The sequence below is a fragment of the Pseudorca crassidens genome, chromosome 7 (assembly GCF_039906515.1).
Source record: "Pseudorca crassidens isolate mPseCra1 chromosome 7, mPseCra1.hap1, whole genome shotgun sequence".
Taxonomy (NCBI): domain Eukaryota; kingdom Metazoa; phylum Chordata; class Mammalia; order Artiodactyla; family Delphinidae; genus Pseudorca; species Pseudorca crassidens.
This window is the reverse complement of record NC_090302.1, coordinates 64,525,272-64,546,712: the sequence shown is the minus strand read 5'-3', so window position 1 is coordinate 64,546,712 and position 21,441 is coordinate 64,525,272. Positions and strand designations below refer to the sequence as shown.

At 41.0% G+C, this 21,441-nt stretch overlaps 1 protein-coding gene across 2 annotated transcripts in view; it reads left to right on the top strand.

Moving 5' to 3' along the window:
• The window catches only part of TTC39B (tetratricopeptide repeat domain 39B), a 148,640-nt gene that overhangs the window by 59,630 nt on the left and 67,569 nt on the right, over nt 1-21,441 (top strand). For both annotated transcript variants that reach the window (XM_067744417.1, XM_067744416.1), the window contains 2 exons: nt 8,838-8,933; nt 20,667-20,777. In XM_067744417.1, the coding sequence (XP_067600518.1) occupies nt 8,854-8,933; nt 20,667-20,777 (191 nt within the window). In that variant the 5' untranslated portion in view covers nt 8,838-8,853. The remainder of the gene's footprint in view (nt 1-8,837; nt 8,934-20,666; nt 20,778-21,441) is intronic.

Below are 21,441 nucleotides of genomic sequence, written 5' to 3'. Positions count from 1 at the left end.
CTGAAAAGTAGACCATTCATCATACTATGATGAGTTTTTTGTTTTTTGTTTTTTTTTGCGGTATGCGGGCCTCTCACTGTTGTGGCCTCTCCCGTTGCGGAGCACAGGCTTCGGACGTTCAGGCTTAGCGGCCATGGCTCACGGGCCCAGCCGCTTCGCGGCATGTGGGATCTTCCCGGACTGGGGCATGAACCCGTGTCCCGTGCATCGGCAGGCGGACTCTCAACCACTGCGCCACCAGGGAAGCCCACTATGATGAGTTTTAAATTCTGACCATGGAACCCAGAGGAAAGACACATTATCTAGCCTGGAAAACTTTTGGGTAGCCTTAATTTTTCTTTCCTTCATGGATCATGAGACAAATGAAAGGAAAGCTTGTTTTCACCATTGCTTTTCAGAAATTTCTTTTTTTGCTAATCTTTGTTTTAGGTGGTGTTTTAAAAGAAATGATAAACAGTCACCCCCATTCAGTGTTATGCTGAAAACCTCCATTTGCTCTGCATCCTGAAAAGGGTCTGCATCCCTCCTTTGAGGGACTAAGGAAAGTGGCGAAGTGCCACTAAGTGGCCTGTGGCTGTGACTGCAGGAAACTTGAACTGCTGAGTAGCAGGAGTGCAGTGGTGTCTGTCTAATGGGAAGTTCTTGGCCCCAATCACTTAACTCTTCTAACAACATCAGCACCACATTTATGTCATGTTCCAGTTTAAAAAGTGATTTTACAAAATGGAATGCATTGCTTCTGCAGAGCATCCCTGTGAGGTAGACAGGACAAATGTATTGTTAGCCCTCTTCTGGCTTTTGTGTGTGTGCTGCTTTTTCCCCCCCTTTTTTTTTTAAATTTATTTATTTATGGCTGCGTTGGGTCTTCGTTGCTGTGCACAGGCTTTCTCTAGTTGTGATGAATGGGGGCTGCTCTTTGCTGCAGTGTGTGGGCTTCTCATTGCGGTGGCTTCTCTTGCTGTGGAGCACAGGCTCTAGGCACACGGGCTACAGTAGTTGTGGCACACAGGCTCAGTAGTTGTGGCACACGGGCTTAGTTGCTCTGCGGCATGCGGGATCTTCCCGGACCACGGCTCGAACCCATGTCCCCTGCATTAGCAGGTGGATTCTTAACCACTGTGCCACCAGGGAAGTCCCCCATTTTTGTTGTTTTTGTTTTTATCGTTGTAAAATACATGTAACATAAACTTTAGCCGTCATAACCACCACTGCAGTAGTATTAATAAATACATTCATAATGTGGTGCAACCATCACCACCATTCACCTCTGTAAGTCTTTTCATGTTGTAAAATGGAAGCTCTACACACGTTAAACAGTAGCCTCCCTGCTTCCTACTCACCCCACCCCCAGCCCCTGGCAGAGGTGAGTGATTGGTCCAGAGTCACACTGCTTGCACAGCTAGGGTAGAATCCAGCATTCTGCCTGTGTTGCAGCATGCTTTCTCCTAATTCGCACTACAGTAGGGAACTGAAGAAGGATAGTTAAAAGATTAGGTAGAAAATTTCCACTAGAAATAAGAGAACCTTCCAGTAGGGAAGGGATTTTCTTTTAAATTTAAAAAAATGAGTAAAAAAAAAACCCCAGCAAAATGAAACAGGTGCCGTGTATATCTCTTGCCAACTAACATTCTATTGTTACTTGTTTTAAATAACGTGGAGTACAGTTTGCTTTGCCTAAGGAAAGAAGCTGAAAAGATACAGGCTCTGATTTTAGTTTCCAACTCTGTCAGTGATTTGCTGTGGCTCTGGGCAAGAAAAACAGCATCTATTGGGGTACTTTATTTTTTCTAAAAAGACAGTAAGTCCCACCCTCCATTTTCTTAGTGAGTAGGGTCTGGGCATGCTTTCTCTTTTATCCAGAAATGAACTTTTATTCTTTTCACCTGTCCTCACTTTGCCCTGGAACTCTCATCTCCCTTGAGGATGGGGAAAAAACCATTAAGTTGTCAATTAAAGATGACATCATCTGTTCAAAATTCAGAAAGCCTCTTTCGGAGGGACTCAGATTTTCTTGGGGGAGTAGGAGAGGTAAATGCCCAGACAAGTAAAAACTTAAACTCTGCATCGGGCTGACATCTCCCTTCTCAAAGGTTCCCCCTCCCTCTCCTCCTTCCCGGATGGCCTCTGGAGGCAGGAGGAAGTGACACAGGGATGGAGCCCTGGTCTGGGTGTTGCTCTCTGGTTGAAGTCTCATCGGCTATTTTTGCAGTGAGCTCTGTCCTTGCTGCCTCTGCTCCTGAAGCACCTCTGATGGCTGGACCTGTTGGTGTGCCCATGACCCCAAGGGCTTGGCATTCTCCACTGGTGTTGGCTGGTCCACAGGTGCCAGAGGCCTAGTGGCCACTCCTATTTAATCTCTGTTCTCTGCCCTTTGCTACAGGAGCTGTCTTTTAAAAACATCTTATTTTGCAGTAACTCCATACTTAAGAGTAAAGGTATGAGAATAATACAGAGAACTTCTCTATACCCTGAATCCCTTTTTAACATTTTGCTACATTTGTGTATTATTCTCTGGCTGTATACTCACTATTATGTATTTTTCTGAATCATTTGGGAGTAGGATACAGCTCCAGAGAAGCTGATCTAGAAGGATGAATTGGAACCTTCCAAGTGAACAAGGGAGGGAAGTGTCTGGAAATAGCTCTCATATTCTTTCTTTTTCTCTGCTTTCCTCTAACCCTTCTTTCTTCCAAGTTAAGTTTCTCCACCTCCTTGAGCTCTTCCTTTTATGGAAAAGCACAAAGAATGTAAAAACCACCCAAGTCCTTCAGATAATATGAAGGTTTATAATTTTGATCGAGGAAGCCTTTTTTAATAAGTCTAAGTACGAATTTTTTAGGGGTAGTTTATCTAGTTTATAAATTCGCTAGTATCTCACCTAATAGAATAATTATACCCTGTGTTGGTGCTTGCCCTTTGGCCTTTTTCAGCTTTTTAGATCTTCCCTCTAAAGGATAGGACTAGTATGGCAAAAAAAAAAAATGTTGAAATTTCTTTCCTTTGATTCTTTTTTAAAATTTATTTATTTTTAATTAATTTATTTTTGGCTGCATTGGGTCTTCGTTGCTGCACATGGGCTTTCTCTAGTTGTGGCGAGCGGGGGCTACTCTTTGTTGCGGTGCACGGGCTTCTCGTTGCGGTGGCATCTCTTGTTGCGGAGCATGGGCTCTAGGCACACGGGCTTCAGTAGTTGTGGCCCGCAGGCTCAGTAGTTGTGGCTCGCAGGCTCAGTAGTTGTGGCGCATGGGCTCAGTAGTTGTGGCTTGCAGGCTCTTGAGCGCAGGCTCAGTAGTTGCGGCGCACGGGCTTAGTTGCTCTGTGGCATGTGGGATCTTCCCAGACCAGGGCTCAAACCCGTGTCCCCTGTGTTGGCAGGCGGATTCTTAACCACTGCGCCACTGGGAAGCCCGTTTCCTTTGATTCTGATAGCATAGCAGGCGAGGGGGTGAAGTTGACAGTAACATGTATTTGGGGAGTGCCTGGTAATTTATAGGCTGTTCTGCTCTCCCAGCAGTAAGAGTAGCACCTCCCTTTTTCCTCTGATCGCTGGCCATGAGAATGGCTATTTGAAAACATCATCCATGGGACAGAATTTGGTCTGATGAGCAGTTTTCTTTGGTAAGAAAGACAGGTTGGTCATATGGGCAATAATATGAAGCAGTAGGTTTCCTGTAAATCTGTCGGTGGTGCCGCTGGAGTCCTGTGTCATAGCTCCAGTGGGCGCCATTCCAACTGTAGGTTTCATAATGGTGCCTCCTGGAGCACACCCACTGGTCTTTCTTCATGCATTTCTCTAGTCCCCTAAAGAGAGATTTTAACTTTAGGGGAAAGTTAAAAAAGCCTCAAGATATTAAGTGTCTTTTTATTAATTTTTAAAATTTTATTTTATTTCTTTCTTTTTTAAATGGGCTAGCTTATATTTCATCGTGCAGGAACATAGCTCATTGTATCGGATTTATTGGGGGAAGTTAAATTTGAATTGATTCTGCTAACTATGATTTGAATGAGAGAAAAAGTATAAAAAAATGAAGCTGTAAGCGTTTCCTCTGAGAATAGTTCTACCTAGTGATTAAAAATTAGAGCGGTATGACACTCGATAATAAAAAGGCAAGTAACCCAATTAAAAAATGGCCAAAGAACCTGAACAGGCATTTTTCCAAAGAAGACGTACAAATGGTTAATATGTAGCTAAGCAGATACTCAGTACCAGTCATTAGACAAATGCAAATCAAAACCACAATAAGATACCATCACACCCCCGAAGATGGACAGTAACACGTGTTGTCCGAGATGTGGAGAAACTGAAACTTTCATACATTACTGGTGGGAATGTAAAATCACACAGTCACTTTGGAAAATGGTCTGGCAGCTCTTCAAAATGTCAAACATAGAGTTACCATAGGATTCGGCAATTCCACTCCTAGTTCTATACCAAGAGAAATGAAGTATATGTCCACACAAGAACTTGTACATGAATATTAATAGCATTATTCATAATAGCCAAAAAGTGGAAATAACTCATATACCCATAAACTAATGAAATGACAAATGAAGCGTGTTATATCTATGCAATGGATTATTATTTGGCAGTAAAAAGGAATGAAGTATTGATACATGCAACAGCTCAAATGACTCTTGAAAACATTATGCTAAGTGAAAAAAACCAGTCATGAAAGACCACATATTATATAATTTCATTAATATAAAACATCCAGAATAGGCAAATGTGTACATACAGGAAGTAAATTAGTGGTTTCTTAGGGCTAGAGGTGGAGGGACATGCGAAGCGATTGCTGGTGGATGGATATAGAGTATCTTTTGGGTGACAAGATGTAAAATTAGATTGTGGTGGAAGTGACATACTATCTATGAATATTAAAAAACATTGTATAATTTAAGTGAGTGAATTGTATGGTCTGTGAATAATGTATCAGTAAAGCTGTTTAAAAACGTACAGAAATTAAAGAAGTAAAATCAGGGCAAAATAAGGACACATTTTCTAGCATACCTATACCTGTAAATGAAATACGAGGTACTGTTTTTCTTAGCCTCTATAAACCCAATAACAATAGTTTTCTCTAGCTAAAAATACATTTTTTTCCTGACATTTGAGTTTAACGTCTAGGTTATGCTCAGAAGTGGAACAGACAAGTCATTTTTTTCAGTTAAAATTTTATTAACTGTGCTTGCTTTGGTGGTACACATTCTAAAACTAAAGCAATATAAGGAACATCTAGCATGGCGTCTTTGCAAGGGTACACGTACCTCAGTGCAGTGTGTTATGTATATTTCCTTCCTTTATTGAAGGAAGTAAGAGAAGACCTGAATAAATGTGTATAGATGTGGAAAATATAATATTGTAAAGTTTACAGTTCTCTGCAAAATCTCTGAAAATATAATGAAGTCCCACTCAAAACCTCAGCAGGACTTTTCTTGGAACTTTACAATAACTGATTCTAAAACTTGTAAATAAGAATGAAGTTGCAATAGCAGTCCCAGACACCCCCCTCCCCCAAAGAGCATTTAATAAAGTAGAGGGCTTGCCCATTGTCATATAGGATCTAATAAAGCCAAGCTAATGAAAGTTGTGTGAATGGTGCAGACAGAGGCAAATAAGTGAATGGATCCAAAGAGTGCCTGAAACTGCCCTGTACATGTATGAAAACCTGCCCTGGGTTAGAGATAACAGCGTCATTCATTATGTTGGAGTGTGATAATTTTAGGGTGAACGCATGTCAAACATTTACTTATCAATGAGGAAATCATCAAGATGGTGAAACCGTTCCAAGAGCATTTGGGGAATTGAAGGAAAAATGTTCGAATAAGATTTGTTATATACAAAACTGGTTAATCTCCTACAAGGCAATAAAACCATAACCATACCAAATTATTTGCATATGTACCAGACCAAAAAAATCTGCAAGTTAACATATTATATTATTTTATAGAATATAGACCTTAATCAATAGAAAATAGCAAGTCAAACAAGGATATATCCCTTATAGAATGAAATATTCCTTGGGTGGGCCTGTTAGACAGTGCTCCAAGATGGCATTGAGTGGGCATGCAATCTTTTTTTTTTAATCTTATTTCAAAGCTACTGAGTAGCTGAAGGATGAGTTATTCATTGCTGTTGAGATAATTGCCTATCCATAGGGGAAACAATTAAATTTAGATCACACTGTACACAAAAGTGGATTCTAGATATACTTGTGTGTTAAATTATTTTCTCTATGTATTTAAGCATTTCTCATAAAAAAGGGGTAAATAGGTTCTTGATAAAATACTGGATAGTAGTTTACTATCTAGTAAGTGAATGAATTAGGTCTATAAAAAAAAACTGAATAAAAAAATCAGTTTGTAGCATGATGTACTTATTGTGATACTAATATGAATTTTAAAATACTGTAGAATTTCTGGGACTTAATGTACATGTATAGAAAAGCATAAAAAACCAAACTTTTGTACCCCAGAAAAATGAAAAAATATCTAGTATTGTTTTATTAATAATTATTAAGTTCTGCTAAATTTAAGTGTTTTCTGCCTGGTAAAGATGCTATAATTGTAGCTTTGAAACATGCAACAGTTACCTGACACAACAGACTTGATTTTAGCAGAACTTAATTAATTTAGTGTTTTATATATATGGTATGTCAAATCATTGGGGTAAAGATACAGGTTTTTAAAAATTATCTTGGGAAAAATAGCAAAAGATTAAGAAAAATGCACAGCACTATCTTGTACCATATACTCAAATTATAAATGGATCAACATTAAATATTAAAAAAATAAGCAGCATGGTAAAATTATGTTATATAATCTTTGTGGAGGTTTTCCGAAGTATGCCCTCAAAATCAGAAATATTAAAGGGAAATATTAATTTTGATTATATAAAAATTTCAATATTGGGGAGAATTTTAAAATTAAAGATAAGGCAAATGAGAAATGGGGACATTTTTATATACATTTCAGAGAACATATTTTTCTAGCCCTTAATAAATGAATCTGTAAGGGAACGGATAGGCAAGAATGGTCCGAAAGGCTAGACAGCCCTTTGAATCTATCTTATTCCTCTTTCCCTGCTTGTAAACTGAGATGTCAGTCAGTACCCTGGAGTCTGGTTTACCTAAGTGCTTAGGGCTTCCTCCATTCTCCTGGTAAGAAGTTCTTGTGATAGAAAATAACATGCCTTCAAGCTACATTTCCACTTAACCGTGGCGTTTTCTTTTCTCCCATCACCCACACCCAACCACCCTTGTGAAAAGAACCTTGATTTTCCCCTAACCTGATATATGAAATTTAGGAAACTTGACATGTTCAAGAAAAGATGAATGTTGAATATAAAATATTACCGGGTATTGGGAAGTCTGAAGGTAGAATATAATCATACTCCACTTAATGTACAATAAGGGCATTGACATCTTAGAATTTTAAAAAAAGAAGCTTTCCTAAAGGGATGGTCAATAACCCTTTCCTCTCTTCTCTATGGCTGTGGACAGTTAAGGTGAATCGTCAGTGGGAGGTTGACGATTCTGTTATATACAGGGCAGGGCTTATTCTTAAGCTCTATGGAAGTTTCCTTCTCTCCAGTAGGCTTGCCTCTGCGTGTGTCTCTGCGGTAGATCTAGGTCAAAATGTGGCCTAAGATTCTGCAAACCAGATTGGTCTCCAGCTCCTCTGTGTTACCTCAGCATTCTGTGGTATAAATATATAATGGGAAACAAGCCAGTTTTTAAAACATAAGATATTTTACAAAATACTTGCCCTTTCACTCCAGAATTTATCCTTAGGAAATAATCAGGCAAGTGAGTAAAGGGGCTTATTGCAGTATTGTTTGTATTGATAATTGCCAAACATTGGGAGCAACTAGCATGCCTCAAAATGAGGGATAGGTAACAAATTATGTTACCTCTCTTCAGTAGACTGCTATGTGGACACTAGCTATGATAGAGCAACTCAGTATTTGTTGAGAAGAAAAGATTCAGGATAAAGTAAGCATATAATAAAGGAAACCAGAATATGTTATCCCAAAATACGTATGCCTCTTTGACATAAAAATCATTTTGAGCTGAAGGCAATCAAGAAGCAGTAAACACTGAAAAAGTTCCCTCTTTCTGCCTAAAGGTGGGACATAAATTCTGTTTTTACTGGAGACAGACTCGTACAGCTCAGAGTCTGCAGACAAATCTTGTTAAATTAACCCTTATTTATTCCAAGCTATTCCTTCACCATTTACCCCTAGGCCTTCACCATTTGTTTTTCCAATTCTTGACAAATGTATTGTTTCTTTGTCAGAAAGGTATAAAAGATTTCTGCTCTGCTCACTTCTTTGGGTCTTTATTGTCCTATGAAGGTTCTCACGTACATGTAACCATTCAATTAACTTTGTGTGCTTTTCTCTTGTTGATCTGTCTTTGTCAGTTTAATTTCCAGACCCAGCCAGTGACCCTAAGAGGGTTGACAAAAACTTGTTTCTCCCCTACAGTAATATTCCATTTCAATCAAGAAAAATATAGACAGATAGATAGGGAAAAGATTTGGAAGGATATATACAAGCTACAACGTTATCTTTGGGTGGAGAGTTTTGGGGGGTGATTTCATTAATTTCTTTTTTGTGTACTGGAATATAAAGAAAAATAAGTTTATTTTATTGGGGCTGTATTTCAGGAATAGTCACCATGTAACTGAGTGGATTCTGCTATTTGATTTGCAAAACTGATAAGAAATGGAAGTGAGATAATATAAATAATTGAAGGACTTGTGTTGTATACTTTAATCTATGTGGACTTTTCCTGTAAGACAAAGAAGTAACAACCTCACTGCCTTTTTATTAACAGGCCTTCTCGTGTAGATATGGCAACAAGCAGCCAACACTTCTCATCGTTTGATACAAAACAGGCATCCGGACAGCACCGAACATCTAATGTGAAAAGGTCAGGAAAGGGGGGGGTGCGGGTGTTCCTGGGGGACTGGGGAGAGCAGTCCAACCCTTGGGTAAATTGCAGTGTTGATGTTAGATAGGGCTTTGTGTTTTACTAATGGGTAGGGTGGAGAGAGGCCTGGGCAGGTATAAGTGCCCATTTTACAAATTAGGGAAGGAGTCTCAGAGCTCCTAAGGGATTTAGTGAGTAGGTCACCCTGTTACATAAAAGCAGAAACAAAACCAAATTCAACTCTTGGGGTACAACTCCCTCTTGAGCCTTTTTTTATCTTTTAAAATTTTAACCATTTATTTTATTATGAAATAATGTAACCATATTGCCAAGCATCGGGCAAGATGGAGGAAAGAAGAATTATGAGCACTGTTAGAATTTTGGTATATTTCATTCCAGTATTTTCTCTAGGCATGTGCTCCTTGATATAGATGTAGCCATACCTTTTTCATTGAACATTGTATTGTGATTGTTTTTCTAATTGTATTCTTCTTGTAACTTTGGCTGAAAAGTACATTTAAGAAGCATTTGTCATAGAAAATTCAGGAAATATACCAAAGCACAAAGGAGAGATAAAATATGTATTACCATCACCATAACTGTTTTTTGGGTGTGTATTCTTTCTTTTTCTCTTCATATATAGAGATATTAATTTTTTTTCTAAATTGGGATCATATTAATTTTACTCTTTGGTAACCCACTTCAAAGCATAATACATCGTGACATTTTTCCTTTCCACTGAATGTGTTTTATAATATCATATTTGATTGCTAAGTACTGTTCCTTTACGCCCATTTTAGAATTATTTTAGCCAGTTGTCACTTTTTGAATATGTAAGTTGTTCCTTTCTCGGTTATTAAGGCAACTTTGTTAAAGCTTTATTTTATACCATGAAAAAGTGCTTTCCATTTATCCTTACGGGTTGATTAAACTTTATACAGCACGTCTTCGGCATTTTAGATTTTGCATTTGAAATTTCAGCTACTTTTGAGTATGTTCACAATACTCATGGGCTTGGCGGTTTGTCTTAGGATTCAACCCTCACAATATAAGGAAGCGGTGCGATATTTATAAGGATTGAGGAATGGAGATGAAGTTGAAAATAACTTCTCAGGATCTGAAGGCGTTTATTTTCCACATTACTTTTTAATTTCATATGTCTCTGCTCATGGAAATCTGAGCTATCTTCAGAAATATGTATTCCTCCCTCATAGTTGTCCTCTAACTGATCTGATAGTTTCCTAGGTAACCACTGCATCAACATTTATATAATGCTGAGTTTGAAAGCTGGGATAAAATAAATTCAAAAAATATTACTGAAAGCAGTGATAAATTAAGGGCATAGCATTCAGAGAGAGCTCTGGGCTGTATCGGTAGACTGGGAATTTTCAGCATATGTGTAGTTCTGAAGGCATGAACTGTACGTGCTCTTTCCAAGAGAGAGCAAAACAAATGAGAAGAGAGTGAAGGAAGGAAGCCCCATGAACACAGACATTGAAGGAGCAGCTAATGGAATGATTTCATGCAGAGCTATGGAGGTTTGAGGGACAGGACGATTAAATGAGATGGTAGCTGCAAGGTGGGCAAGGGGTTGGGGAGGGGTGAGTTCTGGAATGAGGTCAGCAGAGCCAGGTGTTGCAAAGAGGTCTACGTGGATAAAGGCTGGAAAGCATCCTTTGTATTTTGTAGTTAGGTCATCATAGACCTTTAGCTTAGAGGGTTCCTTGCCAGGCTGCAGTGGAAGATGAATGGGAGGAGGGGAAGTAGGGAAAGTGAGAGTCAACTCTTTTTTGAAGCTTTTGCCTATGAAGAGAAGGAGTGGGAGAAGTTCAGGAGAGAAAACAAAATCGAAAGTTATCTTTTTGGCTGGTTTTACTTTAAGTAGAAATGAGTGAGATTTGTGCGTTTTCTGAGTTGGAAAGAGGGCAGAGAGGAAAAGGTTTAAAGACATATAAAGGAAGAAACAGGAGGGAAACGTAAGAAGTATAGTATTAGCATTTGTAGGTTTCGTTTTAAAATTAAATTATTAAAATTAAGATTTTTCTTTAAAAAAATGAAACAATAAAAATTCCTACTCTGCCTTTCAATCAACAGGTCTTCTAATGCATTTGTAAAAACAAGCACTTGTAAATTTATTGTGAAGCAGCCCAGAAGGACATCTGCAAAGTTGAGCAATGCTTCTAACTTGAGCAAGTCTGTGGGTAGTTAGACCGCACAGAGCATAATGGCGCCCTAGCTAATGTATACTCCCCATGTGACTGCTCCACTGACACCCGGTGTATTGCTCCTCCACACAAAGCTGTGAGGCAGTCAAGGAGGGAGTTTAGTCACTATTTCACAAACGAGCAATCCTGGATGGCAGGTGACATACCCAAGGTGCCTCAGCCAGGCAGTGGTTGATCTGCATCTTGATGCTCCATCTCCTCATTTCCTGGCCAGAGCATCTTTAATGATGAACCCATTTGCTTCCCTGGTTGTAATCCCTCTCATCTGTTTAGTCTTACAAAGTGCTTTGACAACCATGGGTTCTTTTTTTCTTTCTTTCTTTTTTTTTTTTTTTTTTGCAGTACGCGGGCCTCTCACTGCTGTGGCCTCTCCCGTTGCGGAGCACAGGCTCCGGACGCGCAGGCTCAGCGGCCATGGCTCACGGGCCCAGCCGCTCCGCGGCATGTGGGATCTTCCTGGACCGGGGCACGAACTCGTGTCCCCTACATCGGCAGGCGGACTCTCAACCACTGCTCCACCAGGGAAACCCACTTACAGACATTTTAATACTTCACTTATCAAGCCTAGATCATAGCTCAGCATGGGCACAGACCATTGGTAGCTTTAATTATTACCTGACGAAAGCTGGCATATGCAAATCCCAGAGTTATGCAAGGAGTTCTGGTCACCCGGAAGCCTGAGTTCTAAAGACTGTTTAGTAGGATGAGATTTTCAAATGGCTAAATCATTAAGGTTATGGGCAAAATTTGACTAGAGGCTTGTGAGAGAAAGGAGGGACCCTCTCTTGGATTGTTTAGTCAAGAATGCAGCATAGAGGGAGTTGCTGTTTAAAGGGTATAGGGTTTCAGTTTTGCAGGATGAAAACGTTCCGGGGGTTAGTTGCACAACAACGTACAGATACTTAACACTACTAAACTGTACACTTAAAAATGGTTAAGATGGTAAATTTTTAATTATGTGTGTGCTACCATAGTGAAAGAAAAAAGAAATGCAGGATAGTTAACCCAGACATTATTATATAGAGTTCATCCTAGTTTTCTTTGACCTCCTTTTTGTCTTAGGTACTAGGTACATTTCCCATGCTATTAAGACATGTGTATCATCTCGTCTTGGAAAAATCCTTCCTAGCTTGAGAAGGAAACCTCTGGACTGAGTTCAGGAAAGCTGAGACAGGGTTTTTGTGTGCATCTCACCTTCTTGCTGTACTTTCTTGCTTCTTTCTGACTCACTAGGCATTACCCTAGGGAGCTTCTTCTTCGTTGTTTATGGTTGACCAGCACATTCACTAGTAAGAAAAACCAGGGGGAGTTAGCAATCTTTGCTAAAAAGAAGCCACTTCAAAATAAGTTTTATTAGAGATGATTGGGCAAAGGTTAAATTATTACCATACCAATGGGCTATTAAAGAGCAGCTTATTATAATTGTATTTATTAATAAATCAGGATAGGAGGAAAAGGCAATAAGCACAGGTAATTTAAAGGAATTTGATGTATCATGTTCTGGTTTTGAAGACTAAGTGCTTTTTAGGAACAATTGATTAAAAACTCCACTCTTGGGCTTCCCTGGTGGCGCAGTGGTTAAGAATCCGCCTGCCAATGCAGGGGACACGGGTTTGAGCCCTGGTCCAGGAAGATCCCACATGCCGTGGAGCAACTTAAGCCCGTGTGCCACAACTACTGAGCCTGTGCTCTAGAGCCCGTGAGCCTCACTACTGAAGCCCGCACGCCTAGAGCCCATGCTCCGCAACAAGAGAAGCCACCGCAATGAGAAGCCCATGCACCGCAACGAAGAGTAGCCCCCGCTCGCCACAACTAGAGAAAGCCCGCGCACAGCAACGAAGACCCAACTCAGCCAAAGATAAATACACAAATAATTCATAAAAAAAAACTAAAACAAAAAACACCACCCTTGCTGTTAGTTAACAGATCTACTAAAATAGACATGACATGAAGCACTGTGGCACATAGGGGTGGCTCCTGATCAGAGCTCTGCTGTCCTGTTTGGTTCTGAATGATGAGCATGTGATTCAGGAGGAAAGACTAGGCACGTTTATTCTTTTAAAAAATAATAGTATTTCCCTATTCCTTTAAATGCATTATTTAGGAGCATTTTGACCTTATATCTTCTTTGTTGCTCTTCCTAACAGCAATGTTAATACCTGTTGAGTAGATATTGTCATATCCTCATACCCCTTTTCTAGATGAGGGAACAGAGTTGGAGAGATTAAGTGACTTGCCTAAAAGTCTACACAGCCTACCACAGATTGTGAACTTATTGGGTCCCTTCTCTCCCTTGGGTAGTTAATGAGTTGTACTGGGGGTCTCTGTAGTCTGGTTGTCCAGCTGTGCGTGCTCCTTGAACCTCTGGACTCCACACAGCTGAATCAATAGGCCTGACGCATGTTGGCCAGGAGTTCTTGAGTACAGATGCGATCTTGGATTTGCCTGGGAAAGAACCCTGAGTACTCCCACACACGTTGGTAAGGGTCTCTGAAGAGTAAACCCTGACCCTGCTACCATTCTGTGCCTATAAATCTTAAGTGTTTAGTTCTTTCTTTGAAAGAACTGTCTCTTTTTGGCCTAAGTCTAGAGCCAGCTGAGATATCGGTAAAGGGGTCAGATCAATAGAGATCAGACTCTCAGCTTTATTATTCTTAAAGACTGTATTGGAGGACGTAGATTAGATGCCTGGAGAAATGGGCTTTTGACACACCTCTGAATGAACTTCAGGTGCTATACTGCAAGCTTCCCTGGTGAGGATGGTGAGGGTTGTGGGGTAGAACCTGCCCTTCTTAGCTCACCGCACTGGGGAGAGTATAGATTATAATGTACCCACTTTCCCTATAGGAAGGGGGCCAGGTCACTTATGCCCAATCAGGTAACTCCTCTCCTAGAAGAGGAGTGCAGAGGTGTGAGTGTTATGCAGAGGAGTGTTATCCAGCCAAGGCCCGCCTCAGGGAAATCTGAGGCGTGGGAGGAACTATTCCTCCCTCACAGCTGTTAACTTTCTAACTCATCTGTGAATTTCCTAGATAGCTCCATCAACATTCATAATGCTTACCTATTACTATTGATCCTTTATTACATAGAAGTGGATTTAAAATTAAGTTCGTATTAGAGATGCATTTGGACAGTTTAAAAGTGTTAACTATTCGATTGGGTGTGCACTTATTTTAAATAATTGATTTATCAAGTAAAAGAGGCAAGGAACTTAGAAGTACAGCATTATTATATATTGGTTTTTTAGACTTCTATTCATTTTAACACAAATCATAAAAATCCCCTCTCTGCCTTTAAGCAACAGTTCTCATGAAGCAGATAGGGTTAATATTGGGTCATTAGATTATGTGCAAAGTGTGGAGAAGCTTCGCCAGGTCATAAAGTATGAGTGTGTATGTGGTTCTTATCAGGCAAGGTTGGGCAGTTTGACACTCTTAGATAATTATACTAATGCCTCAGTATATATAAGTGCTTATATTTTTATTTCCATGAGCATACCTGATTTTTATAACTACCTTATAAAGTAGTAACAGCAGGCTTGACTATCCCCATCATACAGATAAGGAAACGGAAACTTAGGGAGGTAAGGTGGGCTGTTCAAGGCTTCAGAGCTGGGAATTGGTGGAGATGAGACTTTTTTCTTTATAACACTACTTTTATGTTTTAAAATCTTTATAAATCAAAATTTCATCATAAAAGTGACATGAACAGAGTTTAAATAATATAGAAAGAAGAGAAAAAAAGTCACCAGTTACCTCTCTACCCAACATAGCATCAGTATAAATTGTGAGTTCTCAGAGGACAGAAACAACATCTCCAGGTAAATAACTGAAAATGGCATTGCGAGTCTGAGCTCAGGTTATCTGGGACCACAGTTTTAGTGGAATTAGTACACAATAAGAAATTTCTGATGGAGGGTCTTGAAGCAAAGGGGCTCCTGGGCTCTTGAATGCAGTAGAAACTTTTTCTGGATGCACTTAGCAAAGAACCCAGAATTCCTGTCTGCCTGCTGCTGGCTTGATCCATAATGGCCCTCTTCTCCCTGCGCTCCTGCCCCCATCCTCAAATCTTCATAAATAATAAAATTCTGGCATGTTGATTATCTTATAGGGAATATAACCTTTATGTTTCAAAGGGCTAAGTTTTCACTTCTGTTTGCCCTTATAGCCAGTAAGGTTTTTTTTGTTTTGTTTTGTTTTTTGTTCTTTTTGCGTTACGCGGGCCTCTCACTGTTGTGGCCTCTTCCGTTGCGGAGCACAGGCTCCGGACGCGCAGGCTTAGCGGCCACGGCTCACGGGCCCAGCCGCTCCGCAGCATGTGGGATCTTCCCGGGCCGGGGCGCGAACCTGCGTTCCCTGCATCGGCAGGCGGACTCTCAACCGCTGCGCCACCAGAGAAGCCCCCTTGGCTGTTTTTAAATAGTCGGACTCATCACTCTAGGCTGGTTGGACCGGTGTTATGAGGCTGAGCAGAAGGGTTTATGTAGTAAGTGTGGCTGCCATTTTAGGTCCTTGATTGAAGGGGGCAGTGTGATTGAACACCTGTTTTAGGCAGAATAGACTGAGGGTGGTGTCCAGAAAAATTAGTATTATCTGGGAGCTTGCTGAGCCCATCCCAGGCCTACTGAGTCAGAAACTCTGGTGGTGTGGCCTAGTGCTATTGTTTTAACAGGCCCTCTGGTGAGTTGAATGCACGCTAAAGTTTGAGAGCCGCTTAAGCACAGCTGGTACTACGAAGGCATTCTTGGAGACTGTTTCAGAATTCAGGCTTGAAGTGGTGATCGTCTCAGTTAATATGGCGGCAGGGGGAATGGAGAGAACAGCTGACCCCCAGACGTGTGTGAGAAGTCCTAGCTGAGATTCCACTTGCTCTCTTGGTCATTCTTTGTGGAACACATGGTAGCACTGGTATTCTGGAGAGGAGGGGGTCTTAATTTCATGTGAACAGGTTAGTAAAACGCTTAGAAGGGTTGAGTTCACTGTGTTTGGAGGTGCCGAGCGCCCACTTCTGTTCTGAGGGGCACTCAGAGCGCCCCTCTGAGCTGGGCTTGCAAGTGCATCCACCCAGGTGCCAGTGTGGCCAGCTGAGATGCAGAGGTGGCTGTTTCTGTGGCAAGGGGACCGGTATCTGTTCTCAGCCCATTTCTTGGTAACAAAAGATGAGCTGTACTCTGAGAGAACTGGTGGGAGTGGAAATTAAGAGAACAGGTGAGAGGTAACACTGAAACACCTAATGTTTGAAGGGACGGGGTGATGAGGGAGGGAGTGGGCATTGCTGAGCTAAAAATTTCCTTTTGTTCTTAGAATAGAGTCCAGACGCAAGAGGGAGGGGATATGGGGATATATGTATACGTATAGCTGATTCACTTTGTTATAAAGCAGAAACTAACACACCATTGTAAAGCAATTATACTGCAATAAAGATGTTTAAAAAAGTAAATTAATTAATTAAAAAAATAAAATAGCATTGCTATTTAAAACAAAAACAACAAAACAAAGTCCATCTTCTCCTCCACCATGGTGTCTGTTCTGTGCCTGCTTTCTGTCCTCATTCCTCCCACTCTCAGCCTTGCTCTCACCACATTCCCAGCTTAGAACCTCCCTTCTCCCCTCAACCCAGGTATTCTTGTGGCGGCCTCCATTCTGCAGCACTTGGATGTCACCCTCTTCAAGAACTTTCTATGAGCATCCTCATTAATGTTGGGCCTCAACCCACCCCCTTCCCCAACCAGTTTCTTCCCCAGACCACTTATCCCAGTATGAGATGATCTTAGTTACTGGTCTCCTTGTTTTAAGTCAGCCCTCCCTCCGCAGCTCTTCCACAGCCGGGAACCCTATAGGTCTGCTCAGTGTGTATTCCCAACACCTAGAAGAGTGTCTGGTGTGTAGTTAGAGCTCCATAAATATTAGCTGAGTGAATTCTAGGTAGAGATTTGATTGCGGGGGGGCAGGTAGGGGGAGGAAGTAGGGGGAGAAATGTGTCTGTAGACACCAGGCAGCACATGACAGCTAACTTGGCAGGCAGTGGAGGTGAAACAGGATAAATCCAAGAGATGCTCAGGAACTAACACTGACAAAATTTGGAGCTGGACTGATATGGAAGGTATTAAGCAATTTACTTGTGAAAAATTTTCATGAGAGAGGTTTGTGAACTCCTAGCATTCGTATTTGACCTCTTCATTCACTAGAAACTTAAGGGCAGAGCAATTCTGTGTTAGTATTAGGGTTCTTCAGAGAAAGAAGACCAGTAGGAGATATATCGAGATGGGGGAGAGAGAGAGAGAGAGAGAGAGCGCGAGCGAGAGAGAGAGAGAGAGAGAGAGAGAGAGAAGAGAGATTGATTTGTCATGGGAATTGGCTCACGTGATTATCAGAGCCGAGATGTTCCATGGTCTGCTGTCTGCAAGCTGCAGAACCAGGAAAGCCGGTGGTGCAGTTCAGTTGAAACCCGACAGCCCGGTAACCAGAAGCACAAGAGAGGAGAAGATAGATGTCCCAGCTCAGATAGAGAAGAGATCTCGCGTTCCCTCTTCCTCTGCCTTTTTGTTCTATCCTGGCCCCCAGCGGATTGGCTGATGGCCACCTACATTGGGGAAGGCCATCTGCTTTACTCAGTTCACCAATTCAAAGGCTAATCTCTTCCAGAAACACCCTCACAGACCCAAAAATAATGTTGTACCAGCTATGTAGACATCGCTTAGCCCATTCAAGTTGCCTTAGAAAATTAACCATCACAAAATGAGCTCTCCAGCTAACCCCTTTTCCAAGAGCTTGTCTCCTTTCTGCACCACCCTGGAGGAGAGATGCTTTCAGGTCCCAGGCATAAGGAATTCTGTTTCTGAGCGTCTCACAGAGCAGCGCTCTATCCCCCCAACGCATCCGGCCACTCAACAATACTTACGGGGTTGTAGTATGTTCTAGATACAACCAAAGGCCCTGGGGGCATAACAGTGACTAAAACAACCTCCTTGCATTTATATCCTAGAGAGGGAAGATAGCCAAAGACAAACAGGTCCACAAATATAGGCACAAGATATTTTGGATGGTAATAAGTGGTATAGAGCAGACAAAACAATGAGAAGAGGTTGGGCTGAGGTCAGCGAGGCAGGTCTTGAGTTGGTGCTTTTTGAGCTGATATCTGAATAACAAGAAGGAACCAGCCATCAGAAGACCTGGGGGCAGAGGGTGCGTGGTTCCCTGCAGCACCTTCAGAACCCACTTCTGGAAGATGAGTAACTGAAGTGGGATTTTTGTTTTCCTGCTTAAAAAATGAATATGGAGAGGATGGTGGCACAGAAATTCAACTTTCAGCACTTTGAAATGAATCATTGTACTGCTTATTTCCTTACTGACATACTTTCTTGTTAAATGTTGTTACACAAAACATTTTACAGATGGCTGTCATTTTAAAGGGCAGAATTTCTATCAATCATAAATAATTAACATGAGTTTCAAAAAAGGGTAAAATCATGACTCATACAGATGTAAAAATGAACAGATGTTAAAAATTTTACTTCACTCATTAATCAGGGAGAGAACTAGGCAGATGTTAAAACAGATTTGAAGGAGATATCAAAACAGCACAAATTTATATGGAGTAAAGGAATGTTGAAATGAATGTGCAAATTCAGGCGAAACTAGCTTCTCCCACAGTGGAGGAGGGAAGTCGATTGAAGGCCAGGACAGAATTTACTTGTGTTAAGTAACAAGTTCAACTGACTAAATTTGAAGATCTAATTGTCTTTATTAAACTCTTTGTGAATTGGGCAGCATCCCATCTAGCAATAGAAAGGAGCTCCTTCAGGCTGCAGGAAAGGAAAGGTTTTTCAAGGCAGAGAAGAAGCAGGGGAAAGAGGAAATTAATAGCAAAGAATGCATTGTTTTAGGCTAGGTTGCCCTCCTAAGGGGAGTGGAAGGGGTCTATCAGTGGATTTCCAAGTGCTGTTCAGGAAATTCCAGGTTGGCTGGTTATAGGTCACATTCTTGGAGAAGGTTGGAACTGTAATTAGGTTAGCTTTAAGTCCTGGTGGGGTTTAGCATAAATGACTCCATTTTGCGCCTGTTGTCTCTTTTCTTTTAACATCTTTATTGGAGTATAATTGCTTTACAATGGTGTGTTACTTTCTGCTGTATAACAAAGTGAATCAGCTATACATATACATATATCCCCATATCTCTTCGCTCTTGCGTCTCCCTCCCACCCTCCCTATCCCATCCTTCTAGGTGGTAACAAAGCCCTGAGCTAATCTCCCTGTGCTATGCGGCTGCTTCCCACTAGCTATCTGTTTTACGTTTGGTAGTGTATATATGTCCATGCCACTCACTTGGTCCCAGCTTACCCTTCCCCCTCCCTGTATCCTCGAGTCCATTCTCTAGTAGGTCTGTGTCTTCCCTGTATCCTCAAGTCCATTCTCTAGTAGGTCTGTGTCTTTATTCCTGTCTTGCCCCTAGGTTCTTCATGACCCTTTTTTTTTTTTTTTTTAGATTCCATATATATGTGTTAGCATATGGTATTTGTTTTTCTCTTTCTGACTTACTTCACTCTGTATGACAGACTCTAGGTCCATCCGCCTCACTACAAATAACTCAATTTTGTTTCTTTTTATGGCTGAGTAATATTCCATTGTATATATGTGCCACATCTTCTTTATCCATTCATCTGTCGATGGACACTTAGGTTGCTTTCCTGGCTATTGTAAACAGAACTGCAGTGAACATTGTGGTACATGACTCTTTGAATTATGGTTTTCTCAGGGTATATGCCCAGTAGTGGGATTGCTGGGTCATATGGTAGTTCTAGTTTTAGTTTTTTAAGGAACCTCCATACTGTTCTCCATAGTGGCTGTATCAATTTACATTCCCACCAACAGTGCAAGAGGGTTCCCTTTTCTCCACACCCTCTCCAGCATTTATTGTTTGTAGATTTTTTTGATGACTGGGCCTGTTGTCTCTTTTTTAACACGTGTCTATAGATAACAGTTATTTTGTATTGATATCAGTTACGTATAATTTACAGAGCTGTAAGATAATTCCTGTGGAATCAAAAACAAACAACCTGGCAGCGTCTTCTTTAGATTTTAGACAATGCAGTTTTCCACGGACATACATTCTTACCTCTACATAATCAAAGTAAAACAAAATAACCTCTGCTCCCACTCATGAATAGATGTAGTTCCTACACTTGTGATCTTTGGAGTGATGGGGGGACTGTCATTTACTAAGTGCCTGCTATGAGCATTATTTGTCAGTTTGTTCCATCTTCAAAACAGCCCCATGAAGTAGTTGGTGGTATTCCCATTTTACAGATGAGAAAGTCAAGTTCCCAGAGGTTAGAGACACAGCTAGTAAGTGACAGAGTTAGAATTCCAGCCTGTCCTTCTGTCTCCAAAGTGTACACGTGCGCGCGCGCGCGCACACGCGCACACACACACACACACACACACTCCCTGTGACAACTTGCTAAAAGTAAAAACTGTAGAAATTCTGTGTATTTTTTTCTTGATCTTTAGGTCACTGTCAACCAAGGTGGATCTCAGGAGTGGCCTGGAAGAATGTGCAATGGCCCTGAACTTATTTCTAAGTAACAAATTTACAGATGCCTTAGAATTGCTTCGACCATGGTAATTAACTTTATTTCTTTTAGATAAAATATATTTTTTTGGATGCTTTTGATGATTCTGTCTCTGATGTCATTCTTGTCAGTTAATTTTTCTGCACTTCCTCCTGAATATTTATAAACTAATTTGGTTGAGACCCCTAAATGTTGATTAGTTTTAATATCCAGTTAAGAAATCTGTCTTTTCAACTTTAATTAGTAGAGCATTTCTGATTCTTTCTCCTATCTTAATTTATATACTTGTTCAAATAGTGTCATCTTATTAGTTTCATAGAGCTTCATTTGGCTTTCTTCAGTGAAATATTTTTATGGATATTCCTCTGAAACTTAAATATCATTGAGAAAAGTTTCTTTTGAAATGGGCATGGGTGGACGTCCCTGGTGGTGCAGTGGTTAAGAATCCACCTGCCAATGTAGGGGACACGGGTTTGATCGCTTGTCTGGGAAGATCCCACATGCCGCGGAGCAAATAAGCCTGTGAGCCACAACTACTGAGCCTGCGCTCTAGAGCCCGGGAGCCACAACTACTGAGTCTGTGCGCCTAGAGCCTGTGCCCTGCAACAAGAGAAGCCACTATAATGAGAGGCATGCGCACCACAACAAGGAGTAGCCCCTGCTTAACCACAACTAGAAAAAAGCCTGTGCCCAGCAACGAAGACCCAATGCAG